This window comes from Crocodylus porosus, unplaced genomic scaffold (assembly GCF_001723895.1).
Source record: "Crocodylus porosus isolate Cpor-Errol unplaced genomic scaffold, CroPor_comp1, whole genome shotgun sequence".
Classification (NCBI taxonomy): Eukaryota; Metazoa; Chordata; order Crocodylia; family Crocodylidae; genus Crocodylus; species Crocodylus porosus.
In genome coordinates, this window is record NW_017728931.1 from 91,057,707 (window position 1) to 91,076,727 (window position 19,021).

At 42.4% G+C, this 19,021-nt stretch overlaps 1 protein-coding gene across 5 annotated transcripts in view; it reads right to left on the reverse strand.

Annotated features, from left to right (window-relative positions):
* The window catches only part of PPHLN1 (periphilin 1), a 118,424-nt gene that overhangs the window by 32,063 nt on the left and 67,340 nt on the right, over positions 1-19,021 (reverse strand). For 4 of the 5 annotated variants that reach the window (XM_019543367.1, XM_019543366.1, XM_019543362.1 and 1 more), the window contains one exon: positions 15,516-15,656. The exons of the other annotated variant lie outside the window; for it this stretch is intronic. In XM_019543367.1, coding sequence (XP_019398912.1) covers positions 15,516-15,656 — 141 coding nt within the window. The remainder of the gene's footprint in view (positions 1-15,515; positions 15,657-19,021) is intronic. 5 annotated transcript variants of the gene reach the window in all.

Below are 19,021 nucleotides of genomic sequence, written 5' to 3' on the forward strand. Positions count from 1 at the left end.
TTTTTTCACAGTGATTTCTGCTTGCTTTGGTACCGATGCAGGTTGTTAATAATTCCAATGTTCTTAAGCAAGTTTACTTTGAATGATGATAAACTATGAAAAAGATGACTTAACTAAGAACAGCCTTGATCATTTTTAAAAAGTGCTGAGACTTACCCATTTACTGAAGCCCTCCTACCATAACAAAGAGCAAGGAACACTATCACGGAAAGGGAATGAACAAAAATAATATATTGAGACAAGAATTTATAGGACCAGGCAGACCTGCCAAGTGCAATCCATTATGAAGACTTCTTTGGTCATTGCTTTAAGGCTTTACTACTTGTTCAGCACTTGGATACCAAAGTGTTATGTGCTGTACAAAGCCAATAGATCAGAGACAGATTAAGTTACACGGGTAAAATTAAACAGACGAACAAAACTGTTTTTATAAGTAGGGTTCTGTTAACTTAAATCAGTGTAAAAGTCTGGAAATTGTAAAAATAACAAGAATAAACTAGAGGTTGAGTGTAATGTACATACCAGAGGTTCACTGTATTCCTTCCTTTACCCATCACAAGAGCCCTGTATGCCAACATCATAATCCCCTCTATATCAGGAACTCATTGCAATTCACCCTATCTTAAAATCATAGACAATTAGGGTTGGAAGGGCCCTCTGGAGATCTAGTCCAACCCCCTGCTCAAAACAGGACCATCCCCAACTAGATCATCCCAACCGATGCTTTGTCTAGCCAGGTCTTGAAAACCTCCAAAGATGGTCCACCTCTCTGGGTAATCTGTTCCAGTGTTTTACTACCTCCCTAGTGAGAAAATTGTTCCTAATATCTAACCTAAATTTCCCTTGCTACAACTTGAGACCGTTGCTCCTTGTTCTGCCACCACTGAGTCTAGCTCCAAACCTCCTTTCAGGTAGTTGAAGGCTGCTGTTAAATCTGCTGTCAGTCTTTTCTTCTCTAGATTAATTAAACCCATTTCCATGAGCCTCTCCTCAGAAGTCATGTGCCCCAGACCCTGCATTATTTCATTTTCATTGCCCTCCGCTCAACTCTCTCCAATTTGTTCACATCCTTTCTGTAGTGGGGGGCTCAAAACTGAACACAGTACTCCAGATATGGCCTCATTAGTGCTGAACAGGAGGGAATAATCACTTCCCTTGACCTGCTGGCAACACTCCTACCAATGCAGTATACCATTAGCCTTTTTTGCAACAAGGACACACTGTTGGCTCATTCAGCTTACTGTCTGCCGTAACCCGCCAGGTCCTTTTCTGCAAAGCTGCTGCCCAGCCAGTCAGCCCCCAGCTTGTACCGGTGCATGGGATTGTTTTGTCTTAAGTGTAGGACTTTGCAGTTCTCCTTGTTCAACATGGCTCACTCAGCAACTTAATAAATTGAGAAAAGCTCTAAATTGGGTTCTAGCTATGACAGTCCAGGAACCTTGCTTCTAACCTCTATATCATGCTTGCTCAATTATAAAAAGAAAAAAAGGAACCCATAATCCATTGTCAATCTCCTGTCTCCTGCATTAAACCACTACATTTACCAGAGAGAACATACAAAGATATGAAGCTATCATTTAGAAGTGTTTGTACTGGGATTCTAAAATGGGATCAAACACGAAGAGAAAACAATTGATTTCTGACAAATGCTCCATTCCAAAAACTGACATCTTAATAAAATTATGTTCCTCACTCCCAATAACTGAGAAAGAAAATAAGAAAGGCAAGTGCATGGATTTGATAAAAATACTGCAAGAAATATACACAAGACATAAAGATAGTGGAGATTAAGGGTCTAAAAAAATTAAGAAGCCAAATTTGATAATGAAAGGAAGGAAGAAAGAACTGTCCAAGAATTAATAAAAGCAACTATTCACCCAGTGTAGGAGACAGTGATATGAGAAGGTAGTTTACTACAACAGAAGGAAACAAGAACACAGGAAGATAGTACAATAAAACAATTAAGGAATTATCTTTCACTGTGTTTCTGAAAAGCTCAAGACAAGATAAAGTGAAAAAACGTTTCCAAAGTAGACTAATGAAAAACAAAGGCAACAGAAAAAAATCACACTAGACCGAACATTAAATACTTTAAATAAAATAAAGAGAAAAGGATCAGAGGAAGATTGTACTATAACTTAGAATACTAAACATGAGAGATGATGAGCTGGTAAAATAAGCTTGCCAATAGTAAAGATTATTTGATAAATGCTACAGTAATAGATACCACATAAATGTATACAACTAATTTATAATAACACAAATAGGTATTCTATGAATAGAAGTGATGAATAGAAAAAGAAATGAATTTTATAAAGTAGATTCAATTGCAATCAAATTTCTAAAAGCCATTTATTATATCTGATATCGAATACTTTACACTCATTTAATAATAATAGTAATATCAGTACCTAATATAATGCTTTATTGGATCTAATGAGCTCAAAGATAAGAGATCATGATCTCAGCCTTATAGGAGGATTAGACTACGAGGCTTCTGCGTTTTAATTCCACATTTTTAGTACTAGAAACCAAACAGTAAGTGTGTGTGTGTGGAGGGGGGGAGTTGGGGAGGAGGGGGAAGGAAAAAAATTCAATATATGTTTAGAAATTAAGCAAATTTAGAGTAGTGTTTTTCTTTTCTGTAAAAGAAAGGCCAACACTAACAGCATATACTGATCTGCAATATATTTAAGAATTTAAGGTCCTGACTTTGACCCACTCCCTCGTGCACTGTGGGGGTCTTGATTCCAGCCCCAGCGCCAGCCCCAGTCCCTCCATCACCACCATGGGGGTGAGGGGTAAATCGAGGCCTCTGCGGTGAGGGAGGAAGGGGGGCACAGGCAGAAGCAGGGGCTGGAGCTGGGGTGAGTGAGGCACCAGCCAGGACAGGTAGTGGGACAAGCGGAGGCCTGGGGGGCAACATGCCCCCCAGTTTGTGCACGGGGTGGAGGCAGCTGCCGCTGTGCACTATGCTCTGCTCTCTGCTGCAGCTGCCCCAGTGGCTGATGCCACATGCCTGCCACCGCTGGGCTGTGCCATGCCCCCCTGCCTGCCCAGCAGCATGACACACATGGTGTCATGCAGCTATCAGGACAGCGGGGCTCAAAGCCCAGCATGCAGCAACAGCTGTCACTACACTGCTCACAGATCGGGGGGCACGTGCCCCTGGGCCTCCATTTGTCCCACCACCTAAGCCAGCCGGGCTGCTCCACCGCCCCCCAGTCCCTTTCCCCTCAGACTTACCTGGCTGGGGATATATGCATGCATGCACTTAACGCTCCCCCCTCCCCCTTCCCAATAATTTTTCTCCCTCCACCTATGGTGACAGCTGAGGGGGTGAGGCCAGCCCAGAGCTCAGGCAGAAAAGAGCTCTGCCAAAGGCTAGAGTGCAGCCCTGTGCAATGCCACCTGAAATGGTGGTGACTGCACACTAAGTTAACCTTGATGGGATCTGGCACAGAGGTTCAATACTAATAGAAGGTTAATACTCTAATAGAAAGTGCTTTAGGTTACTACACATCCATCATGGGTTAACTTAGAGCATGATCTGCCATTTTTAAAGCATTCCAAGAAGCATGAATGTGTTCAGTTACAGCTTTAGAGTGCTTTCTGTGTGCTTAAAGTGCAATAGGTGTAATGTCTGTACCTAGCCTGAAAGACAACCTTCCCACATTCCTGCAAAGCTTCTACAAGTGCAGCGATTAATAGAAGTATGTATTGAGCTTCAGGTAGCTGCTTTGCACTTTTGAATTATGGAAGTTATCTGGGCTCTAGCAGAAGGTGCTCAGGTTATGGATGGTGGTTCTACCTTTGCAGTGTCATAATACCGTTTAACAGAGTCTGATGCACAGCCATTCAGCTTCTGCCCCCTTATCTAAAGACAGCTTAGTTCTATCTAGGTAAAATGACAAGGGTCTTTCCAGGCTGAACAGGTATCATATCTCACCTCAAAAAGAGTGAGATCTGGAGAAAAATAATTTCAGACTAAGTAACTACAATAGGTAAAGATTTAAGGTGTAGTCCCTAAGGACATCTCATCTGGGTAAAAGACAGAATAATTCTATATAGTTAAATGGTGACACCAATCAAGGATCTAAGGATCAAATTAGGTCTCATTAGGCACTACTACAGCACCTGAATAAACTGTGGAGCTTTTTGCTCTGGAGTTTATTGCTCCTGGGACTGCTGTTTAAATGTGTACCCAGGAGCAATCAACTCTGGAGCAATAAACTCTGCAGTTTATTCACGTGCAGCATGTAGAGCTGGGTTACAACAGCCCCACCTGGCAAGAGACTGCGGGGGTCACCCTGCCAGCCCAGGACTGCTCCCCTCAGCTCAATGTGCTAAGGTGGGGCTGGCTGGAACACAAGGGAGCACGCAAAGAGAAACATGGAGGTAATTGCTTAAAGAAACAGCAAATGAGCTGTGTAATAACTAGGGGTGCACAGATAAAGATTTTTTGGGCTGATATCAATGGCTGATAATTAACAAACTATATCAGCCAATACTGATCTGACTGCCGATATGCAGCCCGGGAGTTTGGAGAACAGTGTCTGGCTGTTAAGTCTGTTGTGGGGGGAGAAGGGGTGTGGAAGACGCAGATCAAGGCCCCTGCAGTGATGGAGGGAGTGGGGCCCAGGTGGGGTGGGGCAGGGCATGGTGTGGGACAGAGCCGTGAAAGGCACACCCAGAGGTGGGGATTCTGCCACTATGTGCAATCCTGGGGGAGCCATGGGGGCATGTGCCCCCCCCCACATCTTTGTGCGGGTTGAAGGTGGGCTGCTACTGCAGGCTGGGGCAGGTGCCGGGCTCTTCCCAGCAGGGGAGTTGCGCCAGGGCTATGTTTGGAGCAGGTGGCAGCAGTGCTGGGGTGGAGGTGGTTATGGGGGAGGGGCCACGGCCACCCCAAAATTCACCATAGCCCCCCCTCCCAGCACTGCCACCACCCACCACAAGCGCAGCCTTGGCCCAGCCCCACCACTGGGAACAGTCCTGTGCCGCCACCGCCCCCTACACACAGTAGCAGCCCACTTTTGCCCCATGCACAGGTCCAAGGAGCACATGGCCCCCATGGCTCCCCCAAGTTGTGTGTAGCAGCTGGATTTGCCCCCCACCCTCCCTGCACCCCCCGGATGAGCTTCTCATGGCTCCATCGCATGACCTGCCTCACTCCGGCTGGGCAGCACCTGCCTCAGCTCCAAGCTCCACTCCCTCCCCTCACTGCAGGGGCCTCAATCTGTGCCCCACAAGCCTCTTCCCTCCCCACCCCCACAACAGACTTACTGGCCAGACATTGCTCTACAAGCTGCTGGGTGAATGCTACAGCTGTGGACACCCACACAACATTTATCGGTAACATTATCAGCCACATCAGCCAAAAAAAGCTGATTGCCAATAATGTCAATTTTCCTTTCATCAGTGATGATATGATATGAACCAATGTATTTCATAGTTTCATAGTTGATAGGGTTGGAAGGGACCTGAGCAGATCATCAAGTCCAACCCTCTGCCATGGCAGGAAAAAGTACTGGGGTCAAACAACCCCAGCAAGGTGTTCATCCAGCCTCCTCTTAAAGACCCCCAGGGTAGGAGCCAGCACCACTTCTCTTAGAAGTTGGTTCCAGATCCTAGCTGCCCTAACTGTGAAGTAGTGCCTCCTGGTATCTAGTCTGAATCTACCCTCTGCCAGCTTGTGACCGTTATTTCTTGTCATTCCTGGGAGTGCTCGAGGGAACAGGGACTCCCCCAATGCCTGTTGGTCCCCTCTGACTAGTCTGTAAACAGCCACTAGATCCCCCCTCAGCCTTCTCTTGTGGAGGCGGAACAGATTCACGTCCCTTAGCCTCTCCTCATAGGGCCTGCCCTGCTGTCCCCTGATCATGCAAGTGGCCCTTCTCTGGACCCTCTCCATGTTGTCCACATCCCTCCTGAAATGTGGCGCCTAGAACCGGACACAGTACTCCAACTGCAGCCTGACCAGTGCCACAGAGGGGGAGGATCACTTCCTTAAACCTGCTTGAGATGCTTCTGTGGATGCATGACAAGGTGTGGTTCGCCTTCCTGACCGCATCTCCACACTGTCAGCCCATGTTCTTTCTGGCATCAATAATGATTCCAAGATCCTTTTCTTGTATTGTTATAAAAGATCTGGCAGCATGGAGAATTTGAGAAACAAGAAGAGCTATAAACAGAATCAGGCTCTGCTATGAAAGCCCTTGAAAACAAAGAACTTGAAAAACTTTTACTGTACAAAAAGGTGAGCTGATTGGTGGCTTTGAGTGGGTGCAAGAGTAGCTGATACAAGGACATTTTAGCATTTGTATCTTCAATGGACTGATTTGCTACATATAAAAGTATATGCAGTATACTTCTGGTTTTATACTTGAAAAATTCAGTTCTTGCCCACATGATGCTTTCCTAACCAATCATTAGTAACTAAAAATACCAATCTATTAAACAATGCTGTCAGTGTCCAAAACAATTATACTACATCTGACATATAGGCTGCTTGTGGATGCTCAAAAAAAAAGCAGCAGCAGTACTTTAAACTTGACACGTTTCCACGATGAGCCCAGCACAAACCCAGAAGAGGGAGCGCCTTAGTTAAACCTGGCTCGCTCAATGTCTGTACAGATTGGGCACTTTTGCAGGGCTTTTCTGGCACTTACCTAAGAGCTGATTTAATCAGCTTTAGTTAAATGTGCCACAAAGCCCCACTGAAGCATCCAATCTATACAAAAGCTGTAGAGCCGGGTCGAAATACCGTCTTATTTTGTTTTGTTTTATGTCTGCAAGCACTAGTAAATGAAAAAGGAAGCCTTATGCAGCCTTTTGCAGACTGAAAACTGAACACACAGAATAATTTGCCCAAGGTCACAGAGAAAGCCTGTGGTCAATCTGGAAACAAACTTTAAATCTTCTAAATCTTGTCAAATACCTTGACCATATAACCACCCTTTCCCAGTATTGCACAGTATACATCTGTGACCTTCCTACTGCAACTTTGAGAACCTGCAAATTGCAACATTTCCAATAAAAATAGTATCAGTTAAAAGTTCATGAATATTGTTGTGAGGTTTTTCAAGCTAAACTACTGTAGCAATTTCAATACACGTGGAATTAAACGATTTGTATGCACATTTAAAAAAAATACGTATTTTGCTGAAAGTGTCCAGTCAACAGCAAATAATCTGAACCAGGACTAAGTAAAAATTCCATTAAAATGACTACTTTCAATCCCAGGCTTCCTTCTTAGATGCCAGATCTCTGTGGTAAAGGAAGGAGTGAGGTCTGAGTGTCAAGTCTCACTGAAAAACTTACAGGTCTGAAATTTTGCCAAAGTAAATGCAGGTACTTGGCTTGTTTGGCACAATGTGTTTTTAGAATAATGAGTTTTCAGAGGTAACACATGTGGGTAAACCTTCATATGTAAAGTTTAAGGAACTGGCTTATAATAATATACTAGTTAGTACAGTGGTGCAGACTAGATGTCTAGACAAGATAAGATGGTAGAACTGCATTTTAAGAATGCCTTTTCCTTGTCCTTATAAAAAGGAAAAACAAAGTAATAGCTTCTTAGGTAAGACAGACAGGGAAATGCCCCAATCATGAATGTAACACTGGACATATTTGTCATCACTTTGGAAAACAATCACTTCAACATTCAGCAGTATAAGCTGAACAGAGAAAGCTGATCCTTTATCATATGTTTTTTAAAAATTTAACACATTTCAAACCAACCAGCAGTCTAAAGCAACAACAGTGAATTATTAGACCTCTATGCTTAATTCACAACCAAGATGATGAAATATATGTAAACAATGAACACATATGAAAAAAGTTTATATTGACAATTTAAACTTTTATAAGATAGCATTTAAATCTAGTGCTGTACCTGTGCAAAACTGTTTTCTATCATGTATTTTTCGTGAGTGTTTTAACCAGTCTAAGTTTAAATGCCAAACCAAAATGTCTCTACCCCCTTACTATGGCATGTAGCATATATTAATCAATTTCTTGTTGCAGATTCTGTTATTAAATAAAGAGCAGATTTTAGAAGACCTAAAAGCAGTTTGGTGCCCAGCTCCCACTGAGTCTTAGTGGAATCTGATTATCTAAGTATTTGAGAGACTTTGAAAATCGTTCACATTGGTGTTCATAAAAACAGTCACTGTTAGGCCCCGACTAAGACCTGAACTCTGCTGTACTAGCCAGCATGAAAACATGGAGAGAGAAAGAGAGCCTGTGTGTTGCAGAATTTACACTTTAAACGAAGACAGACAAGGGGTTGGAAAAAAAGAAATACCATTATCTGCCGTTTCTTAGAAACAGAGGGTTCAGTGCTTACAGATGTCAAAAAACCCAAAGGAAAAAAATGGCATTTTACTTTAAACTTGGTATGTCCCTGCACTGACAGCGGTGCATGCCCAGAAGGCACATTGTGTTAGTGTGACCCGGTTCGCCCAACATCTGTATAAATTGGGCACTTCAGTGGGGCTTTTTTGGCACTTTGCTCTGATAACTGATTGAATCAGCTTTACATAAAAGCGCTAAAAAGCCCCACTAAGGGGCCCAATCTATACAGACATTGGGGAGCCAGGCCAAACTAACGCGCTTCCTCTTCCAGTAAAGTGTCAGGTTTTTTTTCCCCATGTCTGTCAGCATTCAGAGAGATTAGGGCACCATTTCTACAGTGATGACAAGCACATGTATAAATATAAGCAGCTGTATGGTCCTATGGAAATGAATAGGACTGCACTCATACTTAAGCATATGCTTTAGCATTGTTCATTTGGGATTCAAGCTGACTTGCTCAAAATATGTGTCTGTGGCAGAGCTGAGAACTGAATCCAGGCCTTGCGAGTCCCTGTACACTTATTACAATTTTCCCCTCTAGAATTTAACCTAAATTCATACTTGCCAAAGGTTTTTAAGATCCTCAGATGGAGGGCACTGCAGAAGTGCAAAGTATTATTTCATATCATAACTAGAACACTTAAACCCTCCATAAAAAGCAATAATAATGCTTTTATTGGTTATTTTTAGATCACAAATAGATGTAAAAAAACCTTTCTATTACACAAATAGATGTTTTATCAAATGTTTTGCTGATTAATAAAGATGATTTATGATCAAATTTCATTTTCCGGATTCTAGATTCTGTGATGTTCCGTTATATTTTTTGCTTGACCTTCCCAACAGAAAAAGAAACCTAAAATAGCCACACCAACAGTGAAAGAAGACATATAGAGGTTGAGTTTTTTAAGAAAAATGCTTATATGAAATATTCTGAGTACCTTTAACAGAAAAAAAAAGAAAAGAAATAACCTTAGGGACATCAAGCTGTTTAATCCCTTCCTGGGTAGTACTGGATTTGTTTGTTCACTGCCATATGCAATGCATCTTATCATTCAGCAGAATCATGCATCTGAGCCTGACTGAAAAAGCACTGTGTTAGAATTTAGAAAAGCATATTTTGAACATTCTGCTCTTTTTCCTGGTTGCTGCATGCAAGGAAAGTGAGGAAGGATTTGTTAGGAGTTAAGAAGATGTTATGGAAGAAGGGAACTTTGGGGAATTGGAACAAATTAAAAACAAGAGAGAACAAGCCCCACACCTAGTTCCAGCTCCTAAAGGAAACAGCCAAGGGAAAAGGAACTCAGAAAAAAGCAGAAGACAGGCCTGGAAGATGCAGTCTTCTAATGAAATAATTCTCTCTTAGGCACAGCACAATATAGGGAATAACACAAATACAAACACACAGCAAACTTGATTCTATCCTGCCAGGAAGACACTGTTTACACTTCCATGATTGTTCATAACAGTTAATCATCAAAATTAACCAACTATATTATTCTGCAGAAGGATAGTTCTTTTTCCCCTCAAGTTTTGTGGCACTGTTCTCCTTTGCAAGTACTGTACTGCAGTAATTTAAATCTAGAGACCCTGTAATAAAATGTCAACTATTCCAGAAATAGCTCTGGCTTTCTAAGCTTTAGAAATAGCTTTCTAAAATGATACATATTTTTAAAATCTTATTTTAAAAGTAATGAGAAATTATTTTCATACCAAATTAAAGATGAGTTTTACTTACTGTGAAGCCAACCAGGTTATTCATTTCAATGATAACAATGACAAATAAAACACTTTTACTGCTACTCATGTCAGAGGTTGAACTAACCACATGCAAAGCATATGTAATCTAGTACCTTTTAAAAGCTTCTTTATAAATATCTACAATTGTCTTATTACCAAGTCAGGGGGGTTTTTTTGTTTCCTAAAATATATTTACCCCTGTGGTTTTCTTTTAATATTTCAGCTACATAATCAATTTTGTGTAACCAGGTATTTTAAAAACTGCATAGTAAGGAATATAATTTTATGCAGCCAAAACAGAGATATGCTTTTAGTTCATCTGAAATGTCAGCAAAATATATGTTATAGTGAGAAGCTCTTCCAAAGCAAACTGTTAACCTGTAGAGTTCATCATTCAGCTTCCACGGCCTTTTATTTCGCCTTTAAAATTTTTGCAGACATTCAAGTTAAAGTCAGGTTGTAAATTCACACTTTTAACTCTCCGAGTCCAGAGATAAATGAAACAGTGTTTAAAAGTATGCAAATATAAATTCTGATATGCTGGTATTGGCAGTACCTCATAATATCTACAAAAATAATTCTATGAAATGTTAAACCATCATCTAATTTCTTGAATTAAGCAGCATCTGGAGCAGGAAGTAAATCATTCTTAAATCTCTTATGTGAAATATGGCTGAAGTGCTCTTCAGGTGATTTTATGACATACAGTTTTATAACACAACATGTTTGTTTATGACTCAGACTTAACTGAATTAATCCACACTAGTTCTAAACTTCTCAGCATCATGTTTAAAAACTACCAGTGAGGATTTTGTTCTCTAGATTAGAAATATATTCTACCCATAAAACAATATTTTAGTAAAATACAAAAAGTATCTTAAGTGAGATTTTTTTCTATGAAAGTCAACATCTCTTAAGATCCAAAACAACTTAATGACATGAAATAAGAGAAACTGTGGTCCCTTGCAATCAAGATTTTAATGCTATTCCTCAAGCTACTCCAAAATAAGGTCCTGAGCATAATTTATTTTACATATCGTTTAGATGAGGATGTGGAAAGCATGCTGGCTAATTCTGCTGATGATACTAAGTTACTGGGAAAAGCGTTTACGCTAGGGGATAGGATTTGGATCCAAGCAGACCTGGACAAGCTGGAAAGGTGGGCAGAGTGGAACCTGATGCTGCTCAATAAGGATGAATACAGAATGCTTCATCTGGGGAGAAGTAACCAGAGACATGAATATTTAGGTTAGGAAGAGATGTCCTAGCCAGCATGATGGCTGAAAGGAACCTGGGGATTATGGTTGATCACAGGATGAATATGAGCTGCCAGCATGACACCGTAGCCAACAGAACTAATAGCAGACTGGGATACAATAGCTGATGCGTTGCGAGCGGGGCGAAGGAAGTAATACTTCCTCTCTTCTTCACGTTGGTGAGATCCCAGCTGGAGTACTGTGTTCAGTTCCGGGCACCACATTTGAAAAAAGACGTGGAGAATACTGAAAGGGTCCAGAGAAGGGACACAAGAATGATTAAGGGGGCCTGGAAGACAAACCTTATGAGGAAAGACTAAGGGATCTGGGACTGTTCAGCCTGGGGAAGAGAAGACTGAGGGGGGACTTGGTGGCTGTCTATAAGTACATAAGGAGTGATTATCAGGAGCTGGGAGAAAAACCATTTACTAGGGTGCCCCAGGGGAGGACAAGAGGCACTGGCCATAAACTGTTAGAGGATGGTTTCAGGCTAGATGTAAGGAAGAACTTCTTTATGGTAAAAGTGACCAGAATCTGGAATAGACTTGCCAAGGTAGTGGTGCAACCATGGAAATCTTGACGGTTAGACTTTGCACATAAACTGGTTTAAGTGATCAGAAACTGGTTTAAACTTGTAACAGAACAGGCATTTAGTGCACAGAAATCAGTTTGAAAAGGACTGAAACAGGTTTGAGATAAACCTGGTTGAATATAGTATCAGACCTAACTGATTTGGGTCAAACCAATTTATACAATGTCTGTCCCAGACCTCTTGCTGGTTTAAGTTGAATCAGATTCCCCCATCCCAGCATGCTCTCTGGGCTGGGTGGGGCTCTCTGCTCCACAGCAAAGCTGGCCTCTCCCCTCTGCCTCCTGGCTGGAGGTCCAGCAGAGACTTGCAGGCACAGCAGCATGTACTGGCTTCCCCAGGCCCTCCTCTTCCCTCTCACCCCCACCCACCACTTGCTGCTTAAGCAGAGATCCCTTTCTCCTCTCTCCCACAGCACAGACTATAGCCAGCATGTGGTCTGCTAGCTAATGCTCTGTAAGGCAGACAGGACAGGGCTTTTTGAAGCTAATCAACAGCTCAGCTGGTAATGTCCCTGCACTTCTTCCTTCTGGAAAAAGCTGTTTAAGAAGAGCTTGAACTAATGAGCGAGGCTTTGTGTTGGGGTGCTAAACACTGATAACAGAGCTGATAAATGCTCTGTTATCAAGTGGGGGGGGGGGACCCCTCCCTAAGCACAGCATCCTGCCGAGGCCTGGCCACACCCTCCTCAGCTCAGCCCTCTAGAAGGGAAGGAAGGGCTGTTCTAGCACCCCATAGCTTCTAGCCTGAGCCATTTCAGGGATGTGCTGGCATTTTTTCAGTTCAGAGGGGATGTCTGTACAGTTACAAAGTGATTTAGCCTAGCTAGGTTAGACTAACCTGCAAAGATTGAATCAATTCAGGCTCAGGCTTTTTGAATGTCTGTCCCTTGCCTCAGAGAAAACTGGACAGACACCTTGCTGGGATCATTTGATATCAGTAGTATTCCTGCCCAGAACAGGGGGCAGGAATGATCTTTCAAGGTCCTTTCCAGGCCTTAACATCTATGATGCTATGATCATAAACTACATTAACTGAAATACAGTAAAGGTAATACTGACCTGTCACTTTAGATCTTTCTGAACGGGACATTTATTTTGAAGCCTCAAAGTTTCAATCTTGACAATCATATTTGTAAGGGCTAGGGGAAGATCCTCAGCTGATATAAACAGTCAATGCACCAATGAATTCAATGGAACAATGACAACTAATAAAAAGCTGAGAACCTGTCCCACAGTCTATAGTTTGGGGAGAGGGGAGAGGGCAGTAAACAGAGAACTAATTATTTTACATTAGCTTTAGCTCATCTCATTGCCCTAGGCTCTGCACAAACATATAACAAATGACAGTCCCACAAAGAATTTATAATCTAGCATCATACCCTAAATTAAAATATAAATATTTATAGATTTCCACAACCAAAAGAAATTAAGCACAACCATGCAATTTATTATGATTTACAGTAAACATTGACAGCTGCTAAGCACATTAGGGCCTAAAAATTAATTTCCCTTGCAAAGAGCTGGGAAGTTTTCATCAAGTACACTGATTAAATAATATTTTTCACGACTGAACTCCTTGTTCTTGAAAGGGTAGTAGTAGAACATCCAGTGTGGCAGCATGGCACAGCTCTGTACATGATTTTAATCTCTAATGGGACCTTTGGCCTCCCCTGATGGTTTGGTCTCAGCCTCCAAGTCAGATCCCCAAAAGATGAAAATACATTCTAGTCTCAGCTAGAGGAAAGCAAAATAGGCATGACACAGCTTCCTTCAGGCACAGAACCAAATGCAAGAAAATTAACACAAAGTAGCTTCTTCCCAACTGCCCACACTCCACACAAAATTGCTTCTTTCAAACAAAGATTTATAAAGGGGAGGCAGGGAGGAGAACAGGGTAAAGGAGTCCTCAGTACAAATACAATCTTTGGTGTCAACACCATTCTTTGTCATAAGACATAGGCAGTTTCTCTTCCTCCCTACCTGGACTGAGAGTGAATCAAGAAGCCACTTTTCCTTTTACACTTTATTTTCATTTTTCCAACCCCTGAAAACATTTGATACTTGAGGTTTTCAGAGAAAAGGTGGTCAAGTTCCACCACACAAAAGCTGAAAATACCCAACATCTGCCAGTTCTTCTGTGAACATGTGGCCATGAAGGCAGCTTACCATTTTTCTACCCACTGAAAAATTTTACTTTGTTTCTGTGTCATGCAGGGACAAGGTATGTAGAGTTTATGACAATGACTCCACCCGCTTACAGCAATCAATGAAGGAAAATTTATTAACTCCCTCTGACCCAAGTCTGAAGATGAAGGAAATAAAGTACACAAAATCAAAACCAAAACAGAAGACAACAGAAGACTGTCAGTGAAAGACAGTCCTCTATTTTCCAATGCTGTAGATGCAAATGATACCAATACCAATGGAGACAAGCAAACAATGGGCATATAGAAATGAAATCTACTGAAAATGATGATGAAAAATGGCTTACTATAAAAAACTCAAAAGGACTGAGGACAAAAGAGGGCTGTTTTCTCAAAGCTACTGCTGTCAGATAATTCATCTTTTTCATAATAAGCTTTCTACCTAAACCTCATATTTTGCCAACATATTAAAGCAAAGTCAGTATAAAATAGACCCGAAAAGTCAAAACTACTATCTGTAACCATCAGAATGTAATGGAAATTTTAACTAGAAAAGCTCCTTTTGAAATGTTTTCTTGACAACAGTTTCTGACAGACGTTGAAATATGGTGCTTTGCTTAATCTTTCAAGACAAATGAAAATTAGTGTGCTGGGTGCATCTTTTCCTTAATGTGATGTAGTAGTGTCATAGGTTAATAGATAGAACAATAAACTTCTATTAAATATCTTCAAAGACCACTCATCAATACTAAGAGAAGGGGCTAGTAATAAGAGAAACATTTCTTTGGATTAAAGCATTGTGTATTGTATAAAGGACTCAAAAGGAAACAGAAAAGAATACAACTCCAAACTAATTTAACAATGAGTTAAGTAGGCATTTTCCTATGCTATTCAGATATGAAATACTGCCAACCAAAGCTTATTTTTAGAAGACTGCTACTCAAGAGGTAAGATTTTTTCATCTTTTTAAGACAACTATTAACAGTTTAAATTCAGTATGAAAGTGCATTCAGCTTGCTTTAATATAAAAACTAACTAAATCTGTAATAAGCTTTTAATCCACTATATATAATATTGTCTGAATATGAAATAATGCTCTGAAAACAGCCACTTAACCTGATTATATTTTTAGAACAGTAGCTTGATCATGCTTATTACTTTTGTAGGCTCTTAGGGCAAGTCTTTTCATTTTTTTTCCACATACCTGTAAATATATAAATATTAATATTAAATGCAAATATTAATACTTGTTTCCTCATCTGTATCCCCAACCTGGAATTTTCTGTTTAGAAAAAAAGCGTGGTCAAAAAATGTAATATTGTTCTGTAAGGGGAAAAAAGTTATATCCAAGCACGCCAGCTATATTGCTCAGAAAGCCATCATACATGCATGACATCACTGCCAAAAAGAAAGCTAAAAGGCTCACCTGTTCAATCTCTTTGGTTTTTGTTGCAATCGCTTTTGAACGGCCAAGAACCTGGTTGTCTTCATACAATTCAGTAGCATCTGTTATATTTGTCTCCGTTTCCTCGGGTTGTTCAACATATAATGGAGCTGAGGACGCCGCCTTTATAATGTATAATCAATACTTATTTTTTGCTCTAAAGCAAAATAAATGTCTATTCAATACAATTACTTAGTTATATACAATTTCATCCTTTTACAAAAATGTATCAATGAGGAAATTTTACTGAAAGACATTAAAAAAAATAAATTATATAAAATAAATTTGTGACTATAAATGGTTTAACAAGTTGGGCATGATATCAATAAAAAGTATTTTATAGAAAATAAACACCTTTAGTGAACTTCAGTGATGTTTATGAATCAGTCCCTTGATCATACTGGACAATTATCCCTAAGACAATACTTTTCCTCTCTTTTCTCTGAGAAAGAAACTGGAGAGAGGATATTAAGAAAGCTCAGCACCTAGAATACAACAGGGAGGCCGGCAAAAATTTTTGGGCAAGGATAAAGGCAATGCAAAACAAATGAGAAAGGACAATGACAATGCTGCAAGGCCATTAGGCAGGACTGACAAGTTTGAAAAATGCATGGAAGAATTCCTGCAGCATTCAGACTTACAGGATAAATACTGAGAAAGGATTAACTACTCTGGTATCTGTTGGTTAATGAAAAGCAAACATGCATTTGATTCCTAAATTAAAGAAACCTTAGTAGGATATTAACAATGGACATGGTGCTCTCCAGGAGAGAAAAAGACTGCCTTGCCCCCCTCCATCAGTACACATTGCTACTACAGGTGCAAACAGACATAACAGCTAAACCATTCCAAGAATGTCACTGGCTGGGAGCCAATTCCCAGTTGTCCTGGGTCAGAAGTGTCTGCATCATACACTGCTGAGGGTTCCATGTCACCTTTCTGGCATTGCAGTGCCATGGAACCGCTACTATGGGGTAGTACTGAGTACTAAGCCTGATTACAATTTTCTGGTTCCCGTTCTCACAGAGTTCACTGAAGATGCATTCCTGCACTTTACTGGAATCTATGTAATGCTACTGTGCATGGGAACTTAACCTGAATATATATTTTTAGAACAATATTTTCCTTGATCATGCTTATTAGTTTTGCAATAAGATCTTTCCCCAAGCTCTTAGGGTAAGTCTTTTCAATTTTTTTCCACATACCGGTAAATGTAAATATTAATATTAAATGCAAATATTAATACTTGTCTCCATATCTCTATCCCCAACCTGGAATTTTCTGTTAAGAAAAAAGGAAAGTGTGGCAAGAAAAAGTAAAGTTCTACAAAGGGAAAAAGTTAGGAGTGTGTGTGTGTAGAGCTGGGGAATGCCTGGACCTTACCTTCTGGGTTCCTGGGGAGCTGGGTACTTCAAGAAACGCCAGAGCTTTTGCAAATTTTAAGCCAAACTTTCCCCAAGCCACTCATCAATGTACTTCAAATTCCTGGAAACTGACCAGGGTTTGATGCATCCCAGACTGGGGGATGAAGGTGAGGTGGGCTGCCTGGACCCCTTCTTCTGTGTGCTTGGGCTTCAGAGGCAGCTTTCAGGGGGTTTTAAAGATCTAGTAAGTTTCCTTCTGTTGGTGGCAGTGGAGTCCTAGGGCAGCCCCCCAGAGCCCCCAGCCCTCAAGCATACAGAAGCAGAAGTCCAGGCAGTGCCCCACTCCCACCCTGCATCTGGCCACCACCCACCTTAGGTAAGTCTGAGATGAAGAACCCTGATGAGTTGTATGACAGGGGGCCGTCCCTAGCCGACCTCGACATCAGCCCACCCACCTGTCTAAGGCAGTCTGTCTTGCCTCTCTTGCCACACCTTTGCTGTTGCATACAATTTGATGCAAGTGGGAGGCTGCCCATTCTAAGCCTTGATGCCAATAGCAAAATACATGGCTCCAACCTTCCCTTTACCATGTTCCATGCCTCACAGATGGTCTCCAAACAGCTGACACTCACTTAGCCCTCTCCAGGGCCAGACTCTGTCCATGTGTTGGGCCTCCTACGCATGCCCTCATAATTGGATCACACTCATGCTGCCCCTTTTCCTGGGTCACACTCATTCTCACTCCACCCTGGGCTACAGGCACTCTGGCCTACTTTGTATGGCCCTTCAGGCCCCCTTGGCCCTACTCCATACAGGCCTTCAGGCTTCCTCTCTCACACTCCTGGTCCTGACCCCACTCTCTCAGGTGCTGGGTCTTGGGCCCTCCTGGCCCCTGTGCTGTCACCCAAACCTGTTGCTTTTCTTTCAGGGTATGCCCCCTTAGCCTTTCCCCTCCATGGAGTAGCCATAAAGCAGCAGGGGCTGAGGCTTTATGGAGCCCCATCCTCACCTTTCACTGTAGAGGCGCAGGTGTGACATTTCCTGGAGACTGCCCCACCACAGGAATCCCCACCACACCATCCAATGCCAGGAGGATACAGTTTTCTATCTTACGCAGGACCACTACAGGCCTCCCTGCCCCAGTCTTTCACCTCCCTCTCTAGACTTCTTGATGTTTTTCCTGGGTTGCTCACTCTTGGGAACTCTGTCCCAACCTCCACCTTATAACATAACCCTCAGTCAGCAACTCCAACTCTTTCTCAGACCCTTACAGGATACCTCACATCAGGGGTCTGAGCTTCAGCCTCCGTCATTCCAGACTGCTTGCCGACTGATCCCCCTACTCTCTCGCCAGTGGTCTCCCCTATGGAGAGACCTTCAGTCACTTGAGCCTGGTCCCACTCTCCATCCAGTTAGGACCCCAGACCCCTGGTTCTGAAACCCTCATGGTGGGCATACTTGCCCTTCAGCCACTTAGCTCCTGGCTCCAGCTTGGGTCAGTCGAGAACGCTGGGTCAATCTACAAACAGCCGACTCCCTCACTTGATAGGGGTCCATGCCTGGGCCCTTCCATAAATCATACCAGGATTGCCTGGAGCCCCACAGATCTTGCCCAAAGCAGCCCTTTACTTCGCTAAGCTCAGCTAAGCCCCTCCACAGACCCCTCCAGGGTCAGCCCTACTCCCTAGGTTTCACCAGGCCTTTCCTTGGTCACCTATTCTCTCAACAGTTCTATTCTGGGGTTTACCTAATCCCTCTGTAGGCCCACAGACTTTAAGCCACTTCTTTTCATGCTGACCTGTGTCTTCTCTAGGCCCCTGTATACCCAGCCTCTCTCAATAGGCCATTTCTGGCCTCTCCCTTGGGCCTCTGTGTACACAGCCTGTGGCGGGCCAGTAGGGGGCGCTCCTGCGTTGAGCCACCCACCTCCCTGCACCAGACCACCTCCCAGACTCCAAATGCCTCCCTAGGGGCGCCTTATGCTTGGCCGATCCCTCTCCCAGAGCATACTCGCTAGTCTGGGGGTAACGTGCCGCCACCACCCCGAGAAGGGACTGACTTGGCCCTGTGTCCTCGGGGAAACACAGGCCTAATAGTCCGACGGGTACTCGACCCGGTACAGGC